Source organism: Panthera leo, chromosome E2 (assembly GCF_018350215.1).
Source record: "Panthera leo isolate Ple1 chromosome E2, P.leo_Ple1_pat1.1, whole genome shotgun sequence".
NCBI lineage: Eukaryota > Metazoa > Chordata > Mammalia > Carnivora > Felidae > Panthera > Panthera leo.
The window spans coordinates 31,468,386-31,495,481 of NC_056693.1; the positions used below are offsets into that span (position 1 = coordinate 31,468,386).

The 27,096-nt window shown below is 46.7% G+C and overlaps 1 protein-coding gene across 1 annotated transcript in view; it reads left to right on the top strand.

Annotated features, from left to right (window-relative positions):
- FTO (FTO alpha-ketoglutarate dependent dioxygenase) overlaps nucleotides 1-26,831 on the top strand; it is a 389,506-nt gene extending 362,675 nt beyond the window's left edge. The window contains exon 9 of the mRNA XM_042918172.1: nucleotides 26,508-26,831. Within this exon, the coding sequence (XP_042774106.1) occupies nucleotides 26,508-26,661 (154 nt within the window). The 3' untranslated portion in view covers nucleotides 26,662-26,831. The remainder of the gene's footprint in view (nucleotides 1-26,507) is intronic.
- The last annotated feature ends 265 nt before the right edge of the window (nucleotides 26,832-27,096 follow it).

A 27,096-nucleotide genomic window follows, 5' to 3' on the forward strand; every position in this document is an offset into this window, starting at 1 on the left:
GTGGGGTCAACATGAGACAGTACTGAACCAACTCCAACGCCCTTCTGAACTAAAAATTCAGAAAGCAAAATGGCAGAATCGTGGCAGTAGCCAAATAGGCAACCAGCGGGTGGCTAATGGTGACAAAAGTGGGCTGGCCCTTCTACAGGAGAAGGACCTGGTAATAGAAATGCATGAAGCAGGCCAAGCGTGGGGAGGTGGGATTTGTTTCAGACTGGAGCATGTGCATCCCATCTAAAGGGTGCAACCATTACTCCACTCCGACCAGTAATATTGGCCCCAGTAGGCGGATCTTCCCATTCTGAAGCAAAGACCGAAATCTTGATTTTTTTTTAACCAAATCTCTGCATTTCTCTTTTCTTTTCTTTTCTCTAAATAACGAATTCACCTTTTAAAAAAAAAAATTCTAAGAGCCATCCCATCTGGGTCAAAATAAAAACGAGCTAACGGTGGCCTCTGAGGCACCATTTTGTCGCCTCTGTGCCAGAGCCTGAAACTGTTTCAGGTGGCTGTCGTTACCAACCATAGGATGGTTTTCATGCTTTGAAATGCTAGAGAGGGCTAATCATAATGCTCATAAGAATAGTAGAAGCATTCCTGACTGCTAAAGACAGTGATGGAATGACTGTCACGAAAGAGTCACAGCTTGTAGTCCCCAAGTGCCAGGGAAGATATTACACTAATAATAAAGGCTGTCGTTGATTGAGCCAGTTACTATGTGCCAGACTTCGGACTGTGTGCTTTATGTCCATGATCTCACAGCCCTCCTAGCAGCTCTGTGAAATAGATATGTGTAACCCCATTTAGAGATAAGGAAACTTAGCATGATTTTGTCCTTTTCCCAAGGTCAGTCACACAGTCAGGACTCTAACCCGAGCCTCTCTTACACTTCAGAGTTCAGGACCTCAACCAGCGAGGCTAACCTGCCAATGGGTAAGGGCTTATGACCCCCCCACCAAGAACACCTTGAAGCTGGGTTGCCTTGAATATCAGTCTGAAGGGCCCAACGCCCAAGAACCTTGGCGACGTCCCAGCAACACAAAGGTGATAGACACCTTAGGTGGCTTTTATGGTTTTTATGACCTGCTCAGTAATTGTTGTCTGAACACCAAAGTTTGCCATCGCCCTGGTCCTCTTAGGGAGCATTCTCTTCAACGAACCCATGGGAGAAAGGACCGACTTCTGTGCAGTTTGGCCTGAAGCACTTGCACCTGTGTTCTCCTGGAAGCGTGTACTTTGACTTAGGCATTGCTTGCTTAATAAACCACAAAAGTCAACATCCCGCTGGAGGAACAGCTCGTGCTTAGAGGCGTCACGGGCTCCAAAAGATCCTGTTGAGGCAGGATGTTGTGTGAAACCCACAAGCAGAGCAAAAACCTCCTGTCTCCTAATTGTAATGGTAACATTTGAAAAAGCTTCTGAGACTGCCTCTGTGCTTTATACCCAAAAAGGGGATTGAGATTTCTCTTTTTGCCCTTTTGGCTTTTTGGAGCTAGGAGCACATCACCGTGTGTGTGTGTGTGTGTGTGTGTGTGTGTGTGTGTCTGTGTATTTCCAACAGAAGAATGTGTCTCTTGTCCCTGGGAATGGCAAGGCTACAAAGCAGGTGAAGCCAGCTTGGGGAGGGGAGAGGGGAAGTGACTGACAAGTTAGTGGCACACTGGGAAGAGAAAACCACAAGGCTAGTGGGGCAGCCTCACCCCCTCTCCCCACCCTGCCGAAAGGGGGCAATTAGATACTGTTTCAGATAGTTTTCTTAGCACGTCCTCCTTCCGTTTTCCAGGAACCCTGTGGCAGGCCCCCAATTTCGCTTATAGTCCAGCCCCGTCTGGGGTTGAACTTGTATGAGTGGCTAAGTCAGCCATGTGCGTATTGGCATGGCAGACACAGAAAGGAAATCCAATCTGACACCCAATTGGGACACATTCTTGAGTGGCCGCGTGGCCCCGGAGTGGCTGATAGATTCCCACTGGCTACCTGGACAATATATCTCAGTGAGCACTGGCCATGTCCAGTCTGTGCTGAGCCCTTGTGTCAGTAGCCAAAGAGGAGTTCGATTTGAACCAAAAATCACCAGCGCTATAAATCATGAAATGCCCCCCAAACAGTGTGGCATTGTTTGGAGATTACGGCATGCGTAGGATAGTAGGAGGCATCTAATCAGAAACTCAAAATGAACAGCCTCGTGGAACAGATGGGCAAACTCCATGGATTTCCTTCCTTCCGAGAGGAGGGGCCATTATTTAAATTTATATACAGTGGAAGCCACTGGAACCCCATCCTGATGATTAAATCGGGATGATCACAACATCCAGATGCATTCAACAGTGACCTTCTCAAGTCAGACATGAGCGGGGATGCCACATGGCCCTGGCCAAGGACACAGAGTTCATTCAATAGGCATTTTAGTTTTGGTGCTAGGTCAGGAGAGACACAGCAGGAAAACAGGTTTCCACCAGCTTTTCACGTGCCCCTTCGGACCAGGGATGTTAACTCCTTCTACCTCAGTTAAGTCTCACCCCTACTGTTTATCTGAGAACTGACTCCAGTCTGATTCTTCTACCTGAATAGTCGTGGGAGAGCTATGGAATATTGATGAAAGGGACATGGCCAATAGGAAATACAATCTGAACTGGTGAGTCCGGGGTGATGCCACTCCCTCCATGCTGTTCACTCTCTTCCAATAGACCCGTGAAAAGCAGACCACCCAATGTGTCAAGCAGTTTGGATCTCAGTTCCATTTAAGTCTTGTTCCAGAGGCTGGAAACTTACGAGCAACTTCGCATGGAAACCAACATTCCCGCCAATACCGAAGTACAAATGTAGGAAGCATGACCTCTAAGAATTGGCCATATTGAGTGGACCCTGGGGCTCAGGATGTCCAGTCTAGAATTCTGCCTTTGGTCAAGATATTAGGGATTAGGAGTATATACACAAAATGGCCTTAACCTCACTTTCAGATGTGCTAGGGGTCACTAATGCTCTGTTAACTTGTTCTACTCTTTTGGATTTAGGCAGGAGAGAGCCTTATCTTCACTTTCAAGCTTGCAGATAGTCTAGAACAGAAAAATAATGGCTCGATTTAGCAAAGGTCGGGAACCATATTGTTTCTCATACAATTTCGGGAATCCTTAAAAGTCAGTGTCTCATGATAAGCAAATTTTAGTTGAAAATCTTTATGAGGTGAGTGGGATCATTCTCCGTGCCTTCATTCAGGTTCAAGGAACCATTTTGGTTGCAAATGACAAGAGAAAACTTTGTTTTTTGAAAACAAACTTTACGTGATAGGAGAAAAGGGTTGCAGTGTGAGGCTGGTTGGTTTGTTTTTTTTACTGGGTTTACTTTCTTGGCCCTTGAGTGAAAAACAGAACATGTCACATATATATTTTTTCTTCACTGTAAAAAGTAAATACTCTAAAATGTATTTTTTAAATTGTGATTATATTACAGTGGTTTCTATGTACCATAGATTAGATTTTTATTAAGGGTTTTATTAAATAACTGGTGTTTCACCAACATCTAATTAAATCTTCTATCTAAATTGAACAGAAAATTATGGGCGAAAAGAAAGCATTTGTAGCCGACTTTATTACAGATAAGACTATTATTTGTTCATCTTAAGAATTTGAGATCAAATTTACAAGCAGCATCCTCATCAAATTTCTTTTCTGGGCTGCTGAGCCGGGCCCCTTGAAAGCAGCCCATTATCTGCACACACCCCCCCTCTTTTTATTATAGTGCCCTGGTTGTTGGCAACACGCCCGCTGTTTAAGGTTACTTTCATTAATTAACCGAAAGTTAATTTCTTTGCAAGCAAAATCTCTGATCTCATTATGTTGTCTTTAAAGCTGAAAGATTCAGGTTTTCTGGTCTCCTTTGATGGCACAATAAAAAGCATGCTCTTTATCTTAAGGGAGACTGTCTCCAGGGTTTAATTTAATAGTCCTTGAAATAGTTACAGCAGAGCCAGGAGGACTACAATAATATGCCAGTTTCAGAAAACCTTGGCTTTGTCCTAGTGGGAGCGCCCAGTGACTGGTGCGCGTGCGGACCATGAAGCATCCGCGTCCAAATAAGTTCTGCATTTTACCCCCTTGATTCTCTTGTTTGCACCCCCCCCCCCCCCCCCCCCCCCCCCATTATATAGCTCGTCTGAGAATAGGACAAACACCAGCACCAGTGTTCCTTCCAAAGGGTGCCACCATCCGGCCATCTGATGCTCTGGGATTTCAGAAGTTTTGTGGGGTTGACATTTCGACTGTTAGCCTTTACTGCATTTGGGAAGCGGCCTTTTGTTTCTCTGGTTGAAACAAGGCAAGCTAGGTGCTACGAAGAGTTGTGGGTTGTGGTTTGGAGCCTGGCACACCTGGATTTGAATCCCGATCTTTCCTCAGACTGGCTCTTCCTTGGATAAGTTATTTCAACTCTCTCTCTCTCTCTCTACACCTCAGTTTTCTTATCGGCAAACTTTGAACTAATTCTGGAGAGTTAGGGAAATTAAATAGGTTAGCCGGTCAATACCAGGTACTGAACAAATGTGGGCCCCCTTCCCTGGAGAGCCTCGTCTTGTTCTTGTCTCTACCAACTACAAATGCGTTTCTAGATTCGGGGTCCTTTCTGGTATTTGGAGGCTGGCCCCCAGATTGCTACACCAGAAGGAAGCCTCTGGGGAGATGGCCGGACTCCACAGAGCATGTTTGGTGTGGGTTGGGCCCGTTGGGTGCCGTGTTGTCCCAAATACTCTTTTATAGACCCGGGGACACGAAAAGCGTATTCTCTTTGTCTCTCTGAGTTAACTTCATCCTCACTGATGAAATCTGGTTGCTTTCTGGAGCATTAAATTCACTGAGTTGAGGGTGGCCAAAAGCCGCCAGGTGTAGATCACACAGAGGGGACAGAACTCTTCAGGTAGCTCAAGCCTCAAGAGCCATCCAGCTACACGGAGAAGCTATTTGTATCCCACTGAGTCTGCCGCCGTTGCACACACACAGCTGAGATTTACAGAGTCTGGCGGGGAGGGCCGCCGAAAGCGGGTAATAGCATGACCCGACATGCTGCTTCAGATGCCTGGGAGACTGGGTCTGTGCCATTTGGATATGTCACCTGTACCAATTCCTAATGAAGGATGCAATTGACTGAACTCAAGCAGGTCAAAGTTACTTAGGCAGAAAATCCCAGGTCTTGGGAAGAAAAGTCATGTGCCTCTGGGGCCCGTGGCAGGAGTCAAAGGTCCAAGGTAATGTATTGGCAAAGATCGTGTCTGCTTTGGTACCTTACTTTACTGCTCCCCCATGCTTTTAGGCAGAAATATTGTCAATGCTATCGATTAGTTGATCTGATAATCCAGCAGGCTCCCTGATGTGTTAAATTTCCTACTTTGGGATGACCGTAAGTGTGGGCAGAATGTACGCTTCAGTTAGGGGGGCCTCTCAGTGGACCTTGCTTAGACACTGCTCCTACAGTGAGATTGCTCCAGGCATGACAATTCCAATTATTCTTGTGGCTGTCACAGTTAACCCTTCCCAAGACAGCTTTTCCCCAGTTATCCAGATTTTCCAGCCTTGCTTGAGATTTAGAAGAATATTTTGTCTTCTGCATTGGGCCTGTAGGGTCTCTTGGTTGATTAGCATGTATTACACTGATGTGTTTCGATTTGTATTTTTTTCGTTTCCTTTTTTCTGCTGCGGGTACACGCCACCGTCTACGTCTTCCCTCTGTTGCAGGCCTCTTCCGTGGCAGAAGTCGTGTTTCTCTCTATCCTGTGTGGATCTTTACACATTCCACCAGCCGTATCCCTCCTTTGAAAAACACATAGCAACCCTATGAAAGGTGTGTAATTCACAATAGGTAGGCATCCAAAGAAAGGATGACCTCAGGTGAGGGCAATGGAGTTTTCTAGAAGGAGCGTCATGAAGCCAAGTAAGCTGGCTCCCTGCTGTGGACATGTGTTTCTACTTACCGAGAGCCTGGTCTGGAATAGCTAGAAACTTAAATGCCCTCTGATTTGTCTTCCTTTAGTTGTTGGGTATTCATCCCACCCTCCCTCTGGCCTCAGTCTTCAAGCTCTTCAGCGTGGCTGGAAAGGGCATAGAGTTACCCCTGGAAATGCAAACTACCCTTTGGGTAAATTATGCCTTTTGCTGTTTGGGTCAACCGAGCCATTTGTCCTACATCCCAGCTTACCGGCCTTGACATCAATTACACTCTCTGCCTCGGTACAAAGAACGTGGGCTGACCGCTTTAATCCCCTTTGCAAAATAATAATAATAACAGCCCCAACAGTAAGGCCCTCTGAGCAGAGAATGGTAAGCCTAATTCAGAATTTGTGAGGGTGGAAAATGAATCATAAATACCTGAGCAACGAGGTTTATAAGGGAAGCCCCAAGAAGCCCTTTAACCTGGGCAAAATCCTATAACACAATTATAAACAATTTCACACTTCACTGGAGCCGTTATTTGAGCAAAACGAACCATTTTTCTGCCTGCACTAAATGAGCCACGGGGTCCGTGTATCCAGCTACAGGATCACCCACTCGGTCTGCATGTAATCAGCGCACTTGATGGCAAGGGCATCGTAGGATCAAAAGAGTTAATAATTGGATCCTGCCCACAGCAACCACACAATTAAGGGCAAGATTAGCAGAGATGAAAAATTTATTGTGAAAATGCAATGCGAGTCTGAAACACAAAATGATTTCACTGCACATTTGTTCTGTTGCCGTAATCCTACTGATCAACTCTATTACACTAATAATAGGAGAAAAACTAATTGCAGGGAGGACAGGACAAATCTTTTTTAATCTGCGTTGTCATCCCAACTAAGTCCCAACCCATTTGTATTAACCTTTGCTGACAGAGTCACATGATGGACATAATTTCTTATAATTTACCAGCTATGGATCTAACCTTTCTTCATCAAATATTCATAAAGGCAGGATTCTCAATGATTTTCTGTCTCTCTTCATATTTACAGCTTGTTGTCTTCCTCCTTTTTGCAGTAATTTGGACACAATTGAAGTCAAATGGAATTAAAGTTAAATGCCTTTAGCAACTAAGGTGCCTAAAAGCAAAGCCTTAGGGGAGGGGGTCGTGAACTGAAAGGGGAGAGCGTGTGTTCCCAAGACCCTTCCCATCGGGCCGCCCTTCCCCAGAAGGGAAAGATGAACTCAGCCGGAGAATAAAATGCCATCACCCTCTGTTGGCTTGCCAAGCGTGGCTCTCAGGCCCATTTTGGGGGGCTTGGAGAGGGAGGGGGGGTGCTGGTGGCTCCGAAGCCGAGTTGAGACTGAGAGCCCCAGGCCTTCCTCTGTCTTCAGGGCTTGCTGGAAAGCTAGGCTGCGGGGGCCAGGCCCTGTTTGAGCCTGTGTACCCGGAGGGGCCCAAGAAGCATGCCGGGGGCTGTGGTGGTGGACAAGAAAGTCAGCTGGTACAGTTACTTAGAAAACAAACACGAATATCTAAAGCCATTCCCGAGAGCACTTTGGGCAGAAAAAACATCTGTTTCCACTTTGCGTCTTTGTTACTTTGACAGTTTTTCCTTAAGAGACCTGTAGTTGAAAGAAGTTTTAGAAAGCTGAGGTGTTTAAAGTGAGTATAGTCGCAGGCCCTTCATTTTCACTCTGCAAGGCCTCAGTTTTCGGTGGGATGGCAGAGTTTGGAGGAGGTGAGATAGACAGTCATTAAAAAACCCACTTTTTCGACAGCAATCCTCAGATGACCCTACCTTTACTAAAGCAGCTAGGAACGTCGTAGGCAAATCCTCCCTTAAGATACAAAGGAATTGTTTTACCTGGTTGACTTCAAAGTCCTATAATGACCACGCCAAGAATTTCCTCCTTGCTGAGTTCCCAGAATTCTGACTGGTAGAAAGGAAATTAGAGCTGAAGGCACTTATATGCTTTAACAACTGATTCACATCCCTAGCTCTGAGGTATTTTGTTTGCTTGGCCATCAGTTAGCATCTTTCTGTTTTTACTGCACAGGTAATAGACAAATACAGTCACCTGATTCAAAAATTAAAACTTTATAAAGTGCTCTTAGACCACTATCCCCAGTCTCTGACCTTCTTGACCTCCTAGGTGTTTTGCTGTGCATTTACGGATATATAGATGTACTGTGGACACATACATGTTTTCTTTTTTCGTTTCCATAAATGGCTGTTATGCTAATACAAATCAGTACCGAACTTGGTTGTGTTACTTAATACGTCTCATGTTTGGAAATCGTCCCATGTTAGAACATATAGTATAAATCCGTTGTATCTATTTTACTTAATTGTTGCAGAGAAGTCCATAGTATGGCTATACCGTAGAGGAGTATCATTCCCGATGGATATTTAGGTTGTTTCCCGTTTTATTTTATAAGCAGTTCTGCAGAACATCATGATCTGTTTGGAACTGAAATAGTTCAAACAATTATCTGAACAGTGTGCTAGTTTTGAGAATATTTATATTGATAGGGGAAAAAGTGACAATCAGCTGTCAGAAATGCCCAAGTAAAGCTGGTTATTATGGTAAGTTTTTTTGTCACACGGATTCAGATGTACAGAAGGTCAGACTACATATTGGAGGGAAGCCCTTATGGTGATAGCATTCTTTTGCATGGTATGGTGTTTTCCATTTCCCTTATTGGCTAATGCTCACGTTATAAAGAGGTATCACTGATTATGTAAAGGATGGCTTGCTGATTCGGATATGCATACATGCATATAATAACCATTCCTCAGCCTCTCACAAATCCCATAGAAGGTGTCAGGAAGTTCTTTCAATGGATCAGCTAATTTTGCCAGAAGGTTGGGTGGGGGCGGGGACGGCTCATGAGAAGTTCTACCTACTAGGGATCGCAAATGCTGTCCTTCCTCTGGACTGGAATTGGTAGCTGCTGAGATGTCCACCAGTTCCCTCCGGGTTGGTGGAAGAAATGAGGCATATACATGCAGTCAGATGCATTCGTAGAAGGGCAAAATGAAAACTTCCAATCTGAGTAAGTGTATATTAAGGATTCTAGACGACGATTTTTTAAATAGCTCCCATTAATTACTGTCAGGTTTGGGGAATAACTCAAAGTTCAGTTACAGTGCTATCGAGTAGAGGTTTGCTTTGGTGAAAACCAGCAACTGACCCGAGACTAGCACGCCTCTGGAAATTATCCTTCCAGAGTACATGAAACATTGGGTATTTCACATTCCTTCAACTTCGTTTCATTGGATTTCTCCAAAGCTAAAAATGTTTGTGCATCAAAGAACATTATTAACAAAGTGAGGAGACAACCTTGGGAATAAGGACAAAATATTGCAAATCGTGTATCTGATAAAGGTTTAATGTGCAGAATATGTAAAGAGCTCCTGAAACCGAACAACAAAAAGACCGTCTAACTTAAAAATGGGCAAAGGACTTGATTAGACATTTCTCCAAAGAAGATCTACAAATGGCAAATAAGTACATGAAAAGATGTTTAGCGTCATTCGTTATTAAAAAAAAAAGTTAGTGGAATCAGATATAGAATGTAAGCATATCATCGACAGTTACAGAGGGATCCAGGTAAGGAACTAAAAATACAGAAAACACTATTTTTGGTTATTCGTTGCATAACAAATCACCCCAGGACTAAGCGGCTTAAAACAGCCACAGTTGTTATTTTCTCACAGAAGGCTTTCTGTGTGTTGACTGGGGCCCAAGGATAGAAGCTGCTTCTGCTGGCCTCACTGGGGGTGTTCCCTCACTCTAGTCAGGTCTGTAGCAGCTGGGGCAGAAAGGCCGGATTCAGTGAGACTCTATGTTTTAAGGCCTCTCTCTCTCCAAGTGGCCTTTCCGTGTGGTCTCTGTAGCCAAGATACAGCCTTCTTGCATTGAGGCTTAACTCCAAAAAGCACGAGGGTCATGCCTGGAGACTGGTTTCCACAGTCACCACTCACACATACGCAGAATTAGGACAAGCCAGATCCTCCTGTACCATTGCAGGAGGCCAACAGATAGTATCTGAAGTTGACAGATCACGAAATAGCAGCATTAGAAACAAGTCCAAGGGTGAGATGGACTAAATGGGAGACTTTTTTTTTCCCCAGTAATTTCTACACCCGGCATCGGACTCGAACTTATGACCCCAAGATCAAGAGTCACAGGCTCTCCCGGCGGAGCCAGCTGGGCAGCCCTAGATGGGAGACTCGTGCTTTTTCATTATATAAACGCTTCTGTATCATTAGGTGTCAGACTGGAAGCGTACATTGTTTCATTAATGTCAGAGGGTAGTGGTTTGGGAACATGGCTCTGAGGCCAGAGTGCTGGCGTTCATATCTTGGCCACATCACTCACAACCTCTGACCTTGGGCAAATTACACAAGCACCCAGTGCCTCGCTGTTCCCATCTGTAAGATGGGGATAATAATCGTGCCAGCCTCGTAGGGTTATTAGGATTATGTGAAAAAGACACGGAGAACCCCACCTGGCATAAAGTAGATCCTTAAAAACTGTTTGCTACTAACAGTTACGACATTAAAAACGAAAAAAAGCCAACAAGCCCACAGTGAACTAAGGTTCCCGAGACGTGGATTCGAGTCTCCTGACTCTGGCACAGAAGTGTTGAGCTCATGTCTGTTTAACCTGAGGCAATATGAGGTAAGGATTAGCTCCTAAGAACAGAGGTTTGTCAAGTATGAAGTCTCCGAGAGCTAGCCAGGGCTGTCAAAAATTACCTTGGCAAAAAGAGAACTCCCTCCCTTCTTGGAGAGAGTTTCAGGTTCTTTACGGTTGAACTTGCTCCTTCCTCCTCCAACTATAACCACTACGGAGAAATAATTCACGGACTCACTCACTGCCTGTCCAGAGACCTTTCTCCTGGGAAAGAACTTTATAAATCATGTTCAGTTAGTGGCCATAACTCCCAGGTGCTTACACAAGACCCAACTGGAAAAGGACATTAACTTGGAACCAATTAAATGGCTTCTAGTCTGCATTCGCCGGCCTCCCAAACGAATCTCTCCCAGAAGGCTGTTCACGTGGTCCACCCTAGGTGAAACCGTAAAGGAGCTAAAAATGGGCTTTGGAGACCCCCACCTCTCCCGCTCGCCCTAGGGAACGCAGAGCTCACGTGCACCAAGAAGCAGCGTGATCTGAGAGGCGACTCAAAATACTCTCCTCCTTAGAAGTAGCTGCGCTGCGAAACGCCTTCCCCGCTTTTGTCCCCTTTCACCTGCGAGAAGTGAATTAATGGTACGCTTCCTGGCACTGGTCGGGAGCCAGAGTAAGCCCACTGTGCTGTCCTGGTACCCCTCCATTCACACCACACAGGCAGGCCGCTTGCCGATGGCACCTGTCCATAGGACCCCAGACTCGTAACTTACCAGTGGCTGCCTTTGGGCACCAGAACCTTCATGAGTCAATCTCCAGCTAGGAAGTGCAGTTTAAATGAGGGACAGCGGGTCTCCCAGGTCCCGTGGTCTCACTCGAGCTAACCTGCCAGCTGGTGCTGCAGAGAAAGCATAATGGACCCTCAGTCAGGTATTCTGTGCCGACTCCCAGGTGGCCTTGACTGCAGAACCATTCTTCCAAAAAGTGTAAATTCTAGCTTAGCAGTCCGCCGAGAAGCGGGGCTCCCTGGCAGGCCAGGCATGGGGGCAGGAAGTTACAGCAGCTAATCAAGTCCTTGCTGTGCTGTCCTGACTCACTGGCGAGCCCTGGCCCGGTCCCAGCTGACCCCACTCCTGTAATGCTCAGCGAGGAGCCGGACTTCTCCATTAATCGGCCTGCCTTCAGGAACTTGTAACAGGCCTCTTGTTCCCAGACTCCTCTATAATGACATTCTGCACAAGCAGATGTCGTCCTTTGATTCCTTCTGACCTTCTGAATTTTGGCAAATGAGAAAGCACCCGGGATCCACAGTGAGGGCCTTACGGGTGTCTTTCCTGCGCAAAGACTCTCTCGTCTTTCCACGCCACCCCCTTCCCTAGCTGGCACGTAGCAAGGACGTGGCCCCGCTCCTCTTCCCCGCTGGTAAAAAGCCTTCTTCCCCGGAGCCAGAGGGGGCTGTGAGATGAGGTGGCCAGTACTGGTCCACGCGTGAGTATTTACCAGATGTGACTCCGGGGCCCTGGGGCTGTCTCCGCTCGACAGATGAGCAAATACTGCCTGAGTGCCCTTCCCAAGGTCACCCTCCAAGTGAACACTGGTGCTGGGAGAATGAGATCACCCAGACAGCGAAGGAACCACAGCCCCAGCTTTCAAAGCCCTGAAGTGTGAGATTTTTCGACCTCCCATTCAGGTCGCGGGAGTACAAGACCGTTAAGTAATGAATAGATCACGGCTCATCTCCCCACTTGCTTTCTCTGCAGAGATGCCCAGGCGGGACAGTTATGGCTGTGATGATGAATTAATAAGCCCACCCAGTTAACCTGAAGTTTGGAGGCCACACTACAACCCTAAGGCAGTCTCCCTGGCAGCTCAGCCTTCCTTCCCGAGGCTCCGAGAGCACTGGCGGTGTCTCGGGCGGTGCAGCAAAACCGGGCTGGGGGGCTTCAGAATGTGGTCTGCCTTCTATTGAAGTGCGAGTTTTAAAAACCCCTTTCAAACCAAGTCACTTTAGAAGCAGACCCAGCGCTGACTCAGAGGCCCGTTCAGTGTTCCGTGGCTCCCAGCGTATAGGATTACCCTGCTTCCTCAGCCTGAATCCACAGCCCCCAGAGAAAAAGAGGAGCATAAAATGGCTGTGAGTTGAGTTCCGAAGATACACATCGGGTGAACTTGGGAGTACGGGAGGTTTCGGCGCTCCTTCGTCTTTTCTGTCCCACGGCAAGGGGAACAAGGCATCAAAGCCATTAGGACAGTCAGGTTCAGGGTGGGGAGTAGCCTGTCAGCCTGGAAAGAGTCTTAAGGAGGAGATTTTGCTTCATCAAGCCAACGCTGCGTGTGGGTCAAGCAGAGGGGTTTACTCATGAGACGACCCGATTCCTAAAGGAGTTCTAGAGCTTTCTGCAGAGTGCGGGGCCAGAGATCCTATCACTCCCCTGCATGAAACCCTCCCGTACTTTCCCATCTCGCTTACAGTAAAATCAGTCTTGACGGTGGCTTCCCAGACCCTGGACTCCTCTGATCCCCTCCCCTCCTTCCCTTCATCACCCTCCCTCAGCCACAGCAGCCTCCTTGCTGTCCCCTAGAACATGCCCAACTTGTCCCCTAAAATACTCCCCCCCCCCCCGGAGAGATACCTAGCACAACCCCTGTGGCCAGCACCCTTCCCCCACCTTTCCAGAGCAATTGTCTCCAGCAGAAACCGTCTTGGGATCTGTTTGCTTCCGTTGTGTGGCAGAGAACCGTTCTCATCTTGCCCCCGTTCTTTCCTTCTTCCTTAGTGTAGAATCTTGGTTTTGACAGAGGAGAGAAGAACACAGGGCATCCAGCTAAAAACCTACACTCCCAGCCCCTTCTGGCTTCTAGTCAGTGAGATCGAGGCAGGCGTGGCTTCCTGTCCTCCCTTAAAAGGAGGCGGTAAACACACATTTTACCCCTCTGCCCCTTCTCCTGCTCCCTGGGACTGGAGATACGGTGGCCGGAGTGCCCTGGACCATGAGGTGACCTCAAGGGTGGTAGCCGTCAGCTGAGAATGGCGGAGCAGAAAAGTGGAGGGAAGGGTCTGGGTCCTGGATGTCTCTGGACTGCTGTCCCATGACCTCCCCAAACTCCTTTAACGTGAAAGACTTCCATCTTCTGTAGGCACCGCGGTTTGTAGTCCCTCTTGCTGGCAGCTAAATGCAAAGTCTATAAGCAATGCACGTGTTTGTTATCTGTCTTCCCCCACCGGAACGTAACCTCCGTGACACTTGGGATGTTGTCCTAGTTCACTGCTATCTGTAGATCCTGGTACCTCATAAATATTCGTTGAATAATGAATGAATGAACGAATGAATGAATGCACAGAGAAATGACAATAGTCTTTCTGCCCAAATCTGGGCTTCATCAGTAGGGCAGGCACATAGTAAGCTACACTGTCATCCTTCATCACTGGAGCCAGAAGCATAGAGATTTATACGGGCAAGATGATTTTTACTATCTAAAGGTTTACTATCTAAAGGTTAGCCCCATTCAGTTCCTGGGGCTGTGAAATGGGGATTTGCTTTGGGTTTAAGACTAGGATGTCTCCAGCATCTCTGGAGTCCAGACTCCTCGTTAGCACAGCCGCCTTGAGGCCACAGTTGCACGGACGTCTTGCCCTTCGACGGGAGAGCTGCAGGGAAGTGTGATTCTCTTCCGGTCACAAAACCTCCCTAAGCAAATAGAGCGGTGTCATACCTCCGATCTTCCCTTTGATCTTGGAATGACATGGCAGCTCGGAGAATCCATGGATTCTTTGGCTAGAGCAGAAGAGAGCCCGGTGGAATCTCTGACCCGCATGGATATTACCTCTGAGGGGATTAGGACTTGCCTGAAAAATTGGTTTATGCGTCAGAGTAACAGTGACTGGTAAAACTTTCAATTCTACCAGTAGAGGAAGTGCGGTTCAAAAGAAAGATGCTGGACTACCGAATGACCTCCGTTCTGGGCCCAGCATCGTGACTTACGGAGCAAGCGTGGCCTCGGCTTCCTCTGTCTCCCCAAAAGGGTAACACCTGTCTTGCCTACCCTCATCGTGAGGGTCACGTGAGATAAGGTGTCTGGAGGTTAACCATGTTGGTATGTAAAATCCCCGTTTTCTAGAGATGGGAGGAACCTTAAGGATTGTCTCACGCAACCCTTCACTTTACAGACCTGAGCACCGATGGGCCGGAAGTCACGGGGGTCTTGAATTCCCTGATCAGTGTTCTTCCACTAGCAGTGGCCCCTGGTGGTATGCCTCCTTTGATTGCGCCTTGTGCTTTTACTGTTGTTACTGTAACATTGGTTATGTAGCGGGGAAATTCTAAAGAAGTAAGGTTCCGATGCAAGTTGTTTTCAATCGTGTGTGCTTTCCACTGTGTTTACTGTGGCTCTAACAACGTGCCAAAGTCTGCCGTAGGCTTGGAGGGGACAGCAGTGGGCAAAGCAGACAGAACTCCCTGTCTTCAGGGAGCTTATTTTACACACACACACACACACACACACACACACACACACACCCCAAACGGTATTCAGTGTTGTGTAGAAAAACAGGGCAGGGAAAGAAGATTGGGAGCACTAGGGTAGGAGTTGGAGGGAAGGGGAGATGTTTCTGTCGTAAGTGGGGCAGTCAAGATAGGCCTCACTGATTGGATTATGTTTGAGCAGTGACCTGAAGGCTGAGAGAGCAAGCCACATGGATGTCTTTAGGGGAAGAATTTTCAAGGTAGAAGAAACAGCGGCTACTAAGACCCTGAGAGTGTTCTTTGCCTGTTCCAGGGAGAGCAGACGAGCCAGTACAGACTGGCACAAAGGAAGTAGTGGGAGACGGTGGAAGGCGTTGAGGGTCAGAGAGCGGCACGGGGAAGGGGTAGGTCACAAAGGGACTTGCGGACCGTTGTAAGAATTTCGACTTTGACTCAGCTTTGAAACCAGTGCAGAGCAGAAACTCATCGGAAGGCTGGTATGCCCTTGATGAATCGGCATTTCGCTTTCGCCCACCATTTTCTACTTCTGAGTTTGCCCCACCCTGTTGGTGTTGGGCTGCCCCGAGTTTTCTACTGTGAGTGCTCTTGACCTGTTCATGAATGTTCTTTAAGGAAGAGAAGAGAAACAAAGGCCCAGTAGCCTCATGTCCGGAATAAGGTTAAAATAAATTTCGGAGATGTTTCTCGGCCTCCCAAAACCAATTAAGCGGGTTACACGGAAGTATTTCTAAAAACAGCCGTACAGTGGAGATAGACTGACAGGTGAGCAGATGGGGGAACCATCAACTCAAATTTATTTCACAGCTTACAACTCAAATGAGCATTCCAAAGTCAGAACAGCTGGCCCTTTATTCTGTAAGCCATTGTCCTTTGCTTGGCTCATCTCTCAGGAGTATGAGTGGATTATGCTCCAGTGGCTGTCTGTCTGTCGGTCTTTGACTTTGCAGGGAAAAATCCTTTGTAGAAACCAGGCTTTTGACGTAAATCAGATTTCTCCGTAATGCCTGCTTCTTGCATGGGTTATGAAGTTTCTAGATTCTGCAAATCAGTGACATTGGCCTGTCAGCTTTCGTTTTCAGAAGTGTATCCATAACCTACGTGACTGTTATTGTCAGATTCTGAGTAAATGGAATTTAATCAAATAGTCAAAAAGCAAAATCTTCAGATTTGTCAGAAGAAACATATATATATGTACATATATATACACACACACACATATATATACCTATGTATGTATATACATATTATGTGTGTGTGTATATGTGTGTGTGTGTGTGTGTGTGTGTGTGTGTGTGTGTGTGTGTATATATTATGGTATGGCTAAAAATCACAGCTGCCTTGAATTGATGGTCATAAGTTATTCTGGAACCTTTCTGAAGTTTGAGACTGTCCCATGCAAACTTGACTTAAGTTTCAAGCAGCGAGGAAGTCCTGAAATTTGGAAAGGGTTATCTTTGGTCAATCACGGTCCTTTGTGGGATACTGTGCTGACAGGACAGCAGAGAAACTGTATTCTCTGGCAGAAAAGAGGGCTTGATGCTAGCCGGTGGGGATTTTGTTCCAGTAATTGCATCAAATTGGACCTTCTGCCATGCTGCAGGGATAGCATTAATATCACTCATTAAGTCATACGCCCTGTATGCTTCCCTCCCAATGGCAGAGTCGCTGGCAGAATATATTTTCTTCCAAAGTGTTTGTTTTCATTGTTGCCCTTTAAAAATAATGAGTTCATTCTATTCCCTTGCAAGGAAAGTTACTCTAGACTGCTTTGAAATTGTATATCTTTTGTTGGGCACATTTCTGCAATGATTCCATAGCTTTGTGTGCTGGGGAACCCAACCCGGCCTCTCTTAAAGCTCCTGACCAAGCTGCCTCAGACTTGATACATATAATCGTCCAGCCTATTTGACCTTTATATTGTTACCCTTGGCCAGGTAGAAGTCATGCAAGTTTCAGGTGACCCTATCATGTGACCAGAGACCAAAGGTCAGCAGCTCCTAAATGTTGAGCTGTCAAGGTAGCCCATTCATCACTATCATTATATAACTGACAAGCCGACAAACGAACCTCGGGATGAAATTGTTCTCAATCCTCTGCCCCCTGGGTTTACACCCCAGCGGTAGGCCAAGCAGTCTCGCATGTTAAATGGTTCCATGGGCCTATCGGAGTCCCCGGAGTAAGGGAAGGACTCCAAGAGACCTGTTCTATGTGCCAGACCCTGCAAAGTCACCGGTTGTTTGCTCAGGGAGCCATGCTGCAAGACTCTAAGAGCCAAGCCTGAGTCCCGTGTCCTCTGAAACGGACGCGACTCTAATGTGAGCTCTTCATGGGCCCAGACACACCCTCATGGCCCCCCTCCCACGTTCCACCTGAGCATCTTTGTGGTCTTTTGTGACAGGTTAACATGTTCTCACAAACTGGCCCGATCTGAAGAGTCCCTTGTGAAAATTGCCGATGGACCAGACCCTCCTCTGGAGGGTCTGACCTGGGGCTAGATGCCTTTGGAAAACTGTATTTTCGACAAGGACCCAAAGTGATTCTTCTGATGTTGGTATTTTGGAATCATACAAAGAGCTTGAGATTTGGAGTCAGGTGGTTTTGCCAAGTCCTGTCTCTATCCTTTGTTTGGCTGTGGAATCGAGGACAAGTCCATTAATCTTCTGGGCCTCAGTTTCCATTTTGAAGACAACTCTTTATTTAAAGAGACGTATGAAGTGCCAGGCACTCGGTATTTATTATGGGCTATTTGTAATGTTTTTATTAGCATTATTACTCCCCCTTTGGTCTGAGGGGAGATGTCACTGGAGGGCCACTGGCATAAGATAGAATTTCTTTATAGTTCTCTCCCCTAGCAACGAGAACGTCTGAAGTTTTAAAAGAAGCAGTCTCAGAGGGGTAAGGAGATGTGAGGGTAGCACAGTATAGTCACGGGCTGAGAAGAAGCCCCGGGGGGAAGCGGAAGGTGTTAGCAGTAGAAGGGAAAAGGGCAAGGTACTCCTGGACCTGAAGGAAAGACTGGAGGGGCCTTCGAGCCATTCTTTTGCCACAAAGCGTCCCCGACTTTTATACCAGCAAGAGGCTCTTTTGACCCATTTCTCTTCATCCCCTGACTTCCCCGAAGTACGAACAGGACACCGTTATCCCTTACCCCAGATTCTTCCCCTCTTTGGTGGAGTCCGCCATTAGCCAGGGGGGGCTCTTAGCAGTGACGTAGAGCGGGAAGAAGCCCCGGGTCCGTGCGCCAGGGGGCCGGGAAACCCTTTTCAAAAGAACTCTCTCCTTGGAGTCCCAAGTTGGAACTCTGGATGGTTTTTTTCCTTCACTTCACAAAATAAAACCCCAAACCCTAATGTTCATGGTTATTGGGCTCTATAGCGTATTCGTGTTACATTTCAGAGAAATCGTAGGCAGTAGAAGAATTGGGAACTGTGAAAAACACCGTTTACCTGCAGAAGGCCTTTGGAGTCCCAAACAGATGTGGAGAACACAAGTCCTTGGCAAGAGCTGGGCCTTGCCAGTACTGTTCCCTTCGCTTCCCAGTGGGTAGACGGACCCCGCGAGTACGCTGACTGATTGCGGGTAGACAGCAGCCTTATCCGTGCTTGAAAAACGGCTTGGTTAGCCACGTGGCGTTAAGCACAGGCATTCCAAGGCATCGTGGGGACATTTGGTTTTTAACGCACCTAAGCAGACTCTTCTGTCAGGCTTTTCACGTCTTCCCTGAAGTGTGAACCCCCCGAGTAGACTCTTACATGACCAGAAGTGAAGCCAAGCCTACTTTCTCAAGTGGTTGTGGTTGAAAAATACCACCAACAAAAAAAAGGGTATATTGATCTGAAAAAAAGAAAAGAGGAAAAAAAAAAAAAAAAGCTGACCCATGGGCCAAAGTTTGGCTTTTCCTCACTCTGATGTGTGTTGACTTTACTGATCTGGAAACATTAACATGTGGTACAGAGGCAAGAGGTTAAAAGCCTTTCAAAGAGAGGGTGAACATGCCCTTTGTTGAAGCTCATTTAGCAATTGGATTTGCTTGGTGGTTCTGCAGTAGGTAAACTGAGTTATACAGATTTAAGAAGCTGATTTTATAAAACCAGCTTTGTCAAAGTAGACCATTATGGTAGCTATGACAGGGCAGCTCTTTATTTTCAGAGTTGTCCACGGTGCTGTGATGGCAGTGACGGAAAGTCCGAGAAGACAAATCCTGAATTTGTCAGCTCACTCGCTCTTCTTTCGAAAAGCGTCACTTATGATAAACTGGACCGTGTGTTCTTCTCATGACTAAGACAGATTATTTGGAGCAAAGCCTAGTGAGCCCAGCAAAACCAGTGCAGTGGACTGGTCTCTTACTCGAGGTTAGATTTGAAATGTGGTGTTTAAGGTAGACATCACGGAGAGTGAGAATTATGCGTGAAAATCCCTGAACTTGTACATAAGGTACTGTCCAGGATTTAGATTGTATGGTATAGGAAAAATACTTCTGTTTAGACACTGGAATCACCCTGGGTGGCAAGATGCTGTAGCACTCTTGGTCCCGTCGAGAAGGGGAAGAATGGAGAACTTTCCGATCCTGTGTTGGTCTCTTGCTCCCTCCAAAGCATAAGAGGCCATAGAGGAGATTGTTGCCCAATTATATCCTTACTTCCCGCTATTTTCATGCTGATCCAGGCCACTGGGTTTTGCAAGTTAAATGTAGATTTGATGGGAAGCCTCGCATGCTGGCTTATATCCTTTGAGGGAGTGCGTTCTGATGTGGCTGATATCCTAAAACAGACTCCTGTTTAACATCAGCCAGAATGACTGTCAACTCCTCGTTGTAAATTACAATTCTGGAAAAAACTCTGACTTGAAGAGAAGTGTACTCTTTTCGTCACTGTGTATTTCCTGGTGAAGTTGTTAGTTTAAAATTTTTTTAATGTTTATTTTTTAGGGAGAGAGACAGACAGACAGACAGAGCACGAGCGGGGGAGGGGCAGAGAGAGAGGGAGACACAGAATCGGAAGCAGGCTCCAGGCTCCAAGCCGTCAGCCACAGAGCCCGACGCGGGACTCGAACTCACGAACCATGAGATCATGTCCTGAACCAAAGTCGGACGCTTAACGGAATGAGCCACCCAGGCACCCCTGAAGTTGGTAATTTAAATCACTCTCACCTTTAGGAATGTGATCTCTTTCATTTTTATTTATAAGCGTTACAAGCGCCTCTGGCCAACATTGAATAATGAGTTGTATTTTTTAAATAGGACCTGTATTTTGGGGCTCCTGGGTGGCTCACTGAGTTAAATGTCTGACTCTTGATTTTGGCTCAGGTCATGATCTCACGGTTGTGAGATCGAGCCCCATGTTGGGCCCCGCACTGGGTGGGGAACCTGCTTAAGATTCTCTCTCTCCCTCTGCCCCTCTCCCCAGCTCACACTCTCGGGCGCACGCACTCTCTCTCTCTTGCTCTCTCTCTCTCTCAAAAATTAAAATAAAATAGGACCTGTATCTATACATAGAGGAAAAGGAGGTCGACGCATAATTATACATCTGTGTGACATTTTACCTATTTTAAAGGGCTTTCGTATACATATTTGGTTTTATCTTCACATAATCCAGTGAAGCAGAGAACCACTAGTTTCCTGTAACATCTAAGGAAACTAACAGGTTGAGAGATTTTTCCCAGGAGCACAATCACAAGTAGTTTATGCTCTTAGAAGATGAACACGTGTCTTTCATTTCTGCAGACTTTATAGATGCTTATGGCGAAACTCAAAGTCATCAGAACGAAAAGGAAGTTTTGTCAGTCATTTGCTATAATAATAGTCCTTCTAGAACTTGAAGGGGAAAAAAAGCTTTGTTCCTCCTTCCCCTCCTTGAAATGGTTTGGAATCTCCTGAATATGTGAGTTTGTCAAGAACGGCTAAGTAGTCAGGGGACAGGGCCCCTTTCGTCCACATGGAAACGCATGACAACTGTGGAATGTGGTGGAAGGGGCAGCCAGCCAGATGCCCAGGTCTGGCCCAGGCCTGGCTCTCCCACTTTCCGTCAGTTAACTGTGGGTGAGGCAGCCCTCACAATGGGGATCAAATACCCACCTCCCGCATCTCCCTTAGTTTGTAAAACTCGAACTAACACAGCGCTGGGTACTAAGAGTCTTTTGGACATTTAAACAATATACAGAATGTAATTCTTGTAATCAGGAGCTGCTCTCTTCTTTCCCACTAAAAGATTCCCTCTTAGGAGTTTATTTTTCTTGTCCGCTCTGCAGTGTGTGGCTAGTAATATTTCCCCATCAAGTTCTGGGTTTTTCTGTATTTTTTTTTTTTTTTTTGAAGCTGGCTTATCTTGCCGAATCTTCTAGCAGAAACCATTTCTCCTGAAATCTTTATCATGTCACCAAGAGTTATGTAAATGCTACCTGTCCTTCTTTATTTGTTGCAAAATTTAGGGACAAGGAAGAAGACCGTATATGTTTTCTTAAAATCAATGGCCAGCACATTACTGTAAAACCTATTGATTAAAAACACAAAGTATAATGTTAGTCATTTAGTCTGTGAAGTGATGCAATAAGGGAAGAAATTTATCCTTTGACTTTTGCATTAACCTTTTATTGACTGCTTGCATACCCATAATTAACACACACTTTAGCTAAAGTGGTTAATTTTAGCACGGTGACCAGTGCTCGCTAATGTAGCTGAAATCCGGATCACCCAGATGTAAGTGTGGCCCTGGGGGAAATCAGCGGGGCTGAGGCCCTGTGTGAGTTACACCTGTGGGGAGAGAGTCTGCTCCCATCGGCCAGCCAACACTTTTCCGTTGCGTCCTGTCGTGTCACCAGGTCCTTCGGGGCGATCCATTCCTAGTATCGAGAGGTTTTGGGGGTGGCTCATAGCATCCTTGGAATGAAAATAAAGTGCATTCGAGAGGGAGAGAGATGCCATATGTGTGATTTTCCTTTGCTCTCTTGGTAATGCTTCACAAAAGGGGCCAGGGGGCTTCTGGGTAGCTTCAAGTTCATTTGCTCAGCAAGAAGCATTAAAAACAGGATTTGCGTGGGGCGCCTGGATGGCTCAGTCAGTTAAGCATCCAACTCTTGGTGTCAGCTCTGGTCATGATCTCACGCTTCGTGGGATCAAGCCCCGCCTCGGGCTCCACGTTGACAGCGTGGAGCCTGCTTGAGATTCTCTCCTCTCTCTCTCTCTCTCTCTCTGCCCTTTCTCTCTCTCTCTCTCTCTCTCTCTTTCTCTCTCTCAGTCTCAAAATAAATAAATAAACATGTAAATTTTAAATAAATGAATAAAATAGGATTTTAGGATGCGAATAGAGAGAACAAGGTTGAAAGGGGAAAAGATCATTTTCTTACTGTTTGAGTGGGTCCAGAATGATCTACTCTCCTTGGGAGCGTGGAGTTTAAGGAAAATTTTTTTTTTTCCAACCTTCTTGAGAGAAGCCATCCAGCTGTGGTCATTAAAACCAGCTTATCTGCGTGCAGAGACCTATTTGGATGACAGCAGCACCCCCTTGTTTTCTGGGTAGAAGTTTGTCTCAAGTAGAAACACCATTTGAACCAAAAACAAAAGCCAGCGTTTTCATGCCGTCATACCCGGATGGTCCCTGCACACACTACACAGTGTCGTCAGCCGCATCTCAGTTTGGAGGCAAGACCGTCCACATCCCCTTGGCAGGCAGGCCCATGGCACACGGATGTTGTAGTAAAAGGCGGGGGGGTGGGGCGGGAGTAACTGACAGGTGGCGAGCATGGCCAGCATATCAGCCAGGACTCTTTGGTCGCAAGTGACAGGAAACCCTAACTCAATAACGAATTGTGAAACTGAAAAAAGTCTAAGCATACCCGGCTTCAAGTGAGGCTCGATCCAGCTGTGAACAGTATCACCCAGGAGCCAGCCCCTTGCCGCGCGTAGCAAAATGACCGCGGCGGTCCCAGAGGGTGCGCCCTGATGGCTCACAGGAGATGAGAGAGGCTTTTGCCGCAGCCCCCACACCAGTCCTCTGGTTTAGCGTCTCACTCTGGCCCTGGATTGGGTCACGTGCTTCCCTGTGAGCCTCTTCCCGTGGCTGGGTGAGTGTGGTGTGCTCCTTGGGTGGAGCCAGTCAAGGCTCTCCCCTGCTGTAGACATGAAGCCGATCCCACCAGACCCCGTGGCCAAGCATGGGGAAGGGACAGGTTGCCTGCAGGAAAAGTCCCGTCTTCTTGGTGCGGGAAGGTAGGGATAGACACAGGCTGCAAACGTTCACCGGGGTCAGCATTCCTAAAACACGCCCTGAGAGAACTTAGGGCCCCTTTATTTTGCATACCGTAGAGCGTTTGTGCCAAGCAACAATCCGACTTTCTCTCCCGCAAATGCCAAGTCAGTCTGGGAGAGCCGCCGCTCAGAAAGTCGGACGACGGCGCCTTTTGTTAATTCTAGGTCTTCGGGAACAACTGTTGGGTCTTTCCGAATCTGAGCGTTTTCGCCCGTCGCTGGAAAGCTGTCGCAGCTTGGATACGTACACCTCAGCATCCTGGAGCATCACATTGCGATAGGATTCAGCCACGGGCTCCATTTGGCTCGAGCCAGAAAGAACTGCTTCCGAATCTCCAGAGCTTCTAGAGAGAGCCGGTCCGGAGGCCCCCCACTCAGCTGGTATGAAGGGAGGGCACTGTCACAGGGACCACAGGCAGCTCGCTCTACGCTTGACTTTACCAATTCTGTCCTTCGCTCGTGCTCATAGTAGACGTAACGGCAGTGGTAATAATATGTAATATCTGCTGAGTGCTTCCTGCATGCCCGGCAGTGTTCTGAGCACTCCGCATGTATTAATCGATTTAACCTTTGCAACAGCCCCGTAAGTAAGTGTTAGCATCATCATCATCATCCCCACTCGCTCACCGTTAACCACGACGCTTCGACCTCCCTCCTGCCCCGTCTTAGGAGATGAGCCAAGAAGAGGCAGAATGAGTGATCTGAGCAAGGGAAGTTAAAACTGAAAAGGGGCTGTGGCTTCAAGCAATTCTCAGTCCCCTCTTTCTCAGAAAGTTCCACGGTCTGGCACGGTGTCGACTCAGACAGTTCGATCTGAGGTGGCCGTGACCGTCCTCTCCTGTGGGTCAACGCATCACCCGAAACGGCGAGCCCTCTGCTGGGCCCCATCGCCACCTTTTGGAAATTGGCCAGGAGCACTGGTATTAAAGGGAGTTTCAAAGTGACCTGGAAAAATCTGAATTAAGACCGTAAAGAAACCCAACCAAGGGCTCTACGTTTAGCCCAGAGGGAGGCAGTGAATGTACACAGCTCCTAGGCTCTCAGGGCCTGGATGGAAAGGAGCTGGTGCCCGCACCAGCCAGGCTTTGGGTTGCAGAAAATCGCAGAACCAGAAGAAAACCTTTACCCAGAAGAAAAGCTGGTGGGAAGCTTCTAGAACGCGGCCGAAGCCAACCTCTGCAGCAGAGGATTGAATATTTGTAACGCTTTCTCAAAGTGAGGGGGCAAACCCGCTTGACAGGTGAAAAAGCATCTCTATTGACTTTTTACAAACCTTATGATATTCTAGGTGGATCGACACTTATCATAGCCCTTTAATCTGCCAGCCAGGATAATGTGCGCGCAGATAATTTATCCGCTGAGAGGTTGAAATGCTCAATTTGGAATAACTTTCCCTACCTAGTAAATTGAGCATCACTCTGTGATTCTGAAGCAGAGAGAAAGCACAATTTGCAAAGCTGTGCCGAGTCCCTTTGTAATTAGTCGCAGCTTCCCCTGAATATTAATTCCCTCCCATGCCTTTCATGTGATTTAGAGACTGTCTCTAGAACTACAGAGACGCACCCTCAGAACCACGACAGCAAGCGACAGAGTGTCAAACACCTATTATTAAGTAGCCTGCAGAATGCACCCTCTGTTCTTTAGTGCTGTGTGGGGCTTATCAGTGCAAACAGTTTAATATTTATGCTAAGAGGATTGTCAAAAGCAGCTTCTGTTGCTTTAATTCTTGTTTTAAATAAATAATGAGAACATTTAAACACATTACTCTTCTTGGGGCCCTGAGGTCAGCTAATCTTATTATTTATGAAGTGATGTGCTACATAATAGTACTTAGCGCATGTTAACAGACGCTATTATCAGGGTCTGATGCGGGGAGCCGAAGATATATTGGAATGTTATGTGTAATGTACGACGAATTGAGTGCATAGGATGCCGGTATAGCAATTAACCACGCGAGAAAATAGGTGTAAAGTTGAAGTATGTTTTCCCGCGGGGATCCCCTCACCATTAATAATTCCCCAGAGAAGACGATGTCTTTTCGTCACGAACCGTCTCTACCACCGCGCCCGGAACGGGGGCCAAGGAGATGCCGTTCTTTGCTCTCTTCGCAGCTGGCCCCACACGGAAGGCAGACCGTGGGCAGGACCACTTTTTAACTGATTTAGAGAACAATGCAGAGGCGGTGGGGGCGGGGAGGAACTCTTGCAGTTCTTTCAAGTGGACTCACGGTACTTCTTTTGAGTGTGTACCCTTCCACCGCCTGCGCTCCCAGACAGCAGGGAAACTGTTCATTTCGCACTGCAATTTGTTGCATTCTCTTATTACATTCTCTCTGATCCTCGTTTTTCAGACAAATAAAGCCAAAGCCACTGAGCTTTCCCAGACCAATTTTAAATAAGCTGGTCTCTCTGAGAGGTAGATGCCTGCCGGGGGTGATGGTGTCGCCCCAACTTTTTTTTTTTTCTTACAAGGCTATAATTTAGTTGCATATGATAATTAATTTCTCTACTATTGATGAATAATCCATTTAATAAAAACTGTGATTTAAGTGTTTTCCTTAGGGAGTAACTCTTGCTAGCCTTTTAATTTAATTTTGTGGAAGTTTTCCCCACCTATTCATCAGTGGAAATGATTATTAACCTCTATTTGCATATATCCTTATAAATCGGTCTCTCCTTGGAGTGCCTTTTTCTGAGCACAGCAAGCTGGGACACTTGTAAATCTCTAGAATCTCCAAAGTCAATCCCAGCCTGTAATATTGTTTAATCTATTCTTGGACGTTTTAATGCAGTAAATTCAATTTAATCTTTCCCAGTAATCTAGTAATACATCGAAATCCCACAAACATTTAAATCTGATAATGGCTTAATCACACACTTTAAATAACAGTTGAGATAATGAAAAAATAATTCACCATTTTAAAGGCAGAGTAACTGAATTTCCCTGGTGATTGGCTTCTGTGGAGGCCACTGGAGATAATACAAAGCAGGGAATTGAAAAAAGAAAAAGCAGTTCCGGCACCATGAAGAACAATCCTTCTGTCTTAGAAGCACCTGCTTTCTGCCTGGTGAACTCATGATCCTTTCGTCTCATCACCACCACCACCGTGGAGGATTGTCTTTGGAATGTTTGGCAGTGTCGTTCCAAACTGCACACGGGTTTGAGTTTTCTAGGAGTTTCTTCCCGTGGATTAATTACCTCTTCCTATTCTTCCAGGTGCCAGTCCCGAATTGCCCGAACTTTACCTGTGGATCAGAAGCCAGAATGTCGGCCATATTGGGAAAAGGATGATCCTTCGATGCCTCTGCCGTTTGATCTCACAGACGTCGTTTCAGAACTCAGAGGTCTGCTTCTGGAAGCAAAACCCTAGAAGGAGCACAAGTCTTAGGTGGAGGAGGAAAAGATATTTTTGGCTTCCTTCCTCCAACCATGTCATGGGCTTGGACAAGGGTAGACTTGGCCTTTAGATTGTAGAACCTGGGTCCCAGATGGAAAGAGTAGGGAGTGGAGCCCATGAATATTAAAATGTTTAAAAAATGACGCAGTGTTATAATCTGATTCGGTATGAAACAAGAACCTGCCCCCAAACTACTGTTCCCCTCTTGGATTTTTAAGGTGAGGCCTTCATCTCCCAAGGGCCATGGTGACCATGAGGTGAGCCCAGCCTATGACAGAGCCCATCCTCCTTTCCACCTTCCCAAACCTGTTCAGAGACTCTAGAGTAGAAGACTCTGAAGTCATCCAGGGGAAGATGGAATCTAGATCCGTTCTGCCCAGTTTCTCATGACGCCATCTAGAGGCTGTG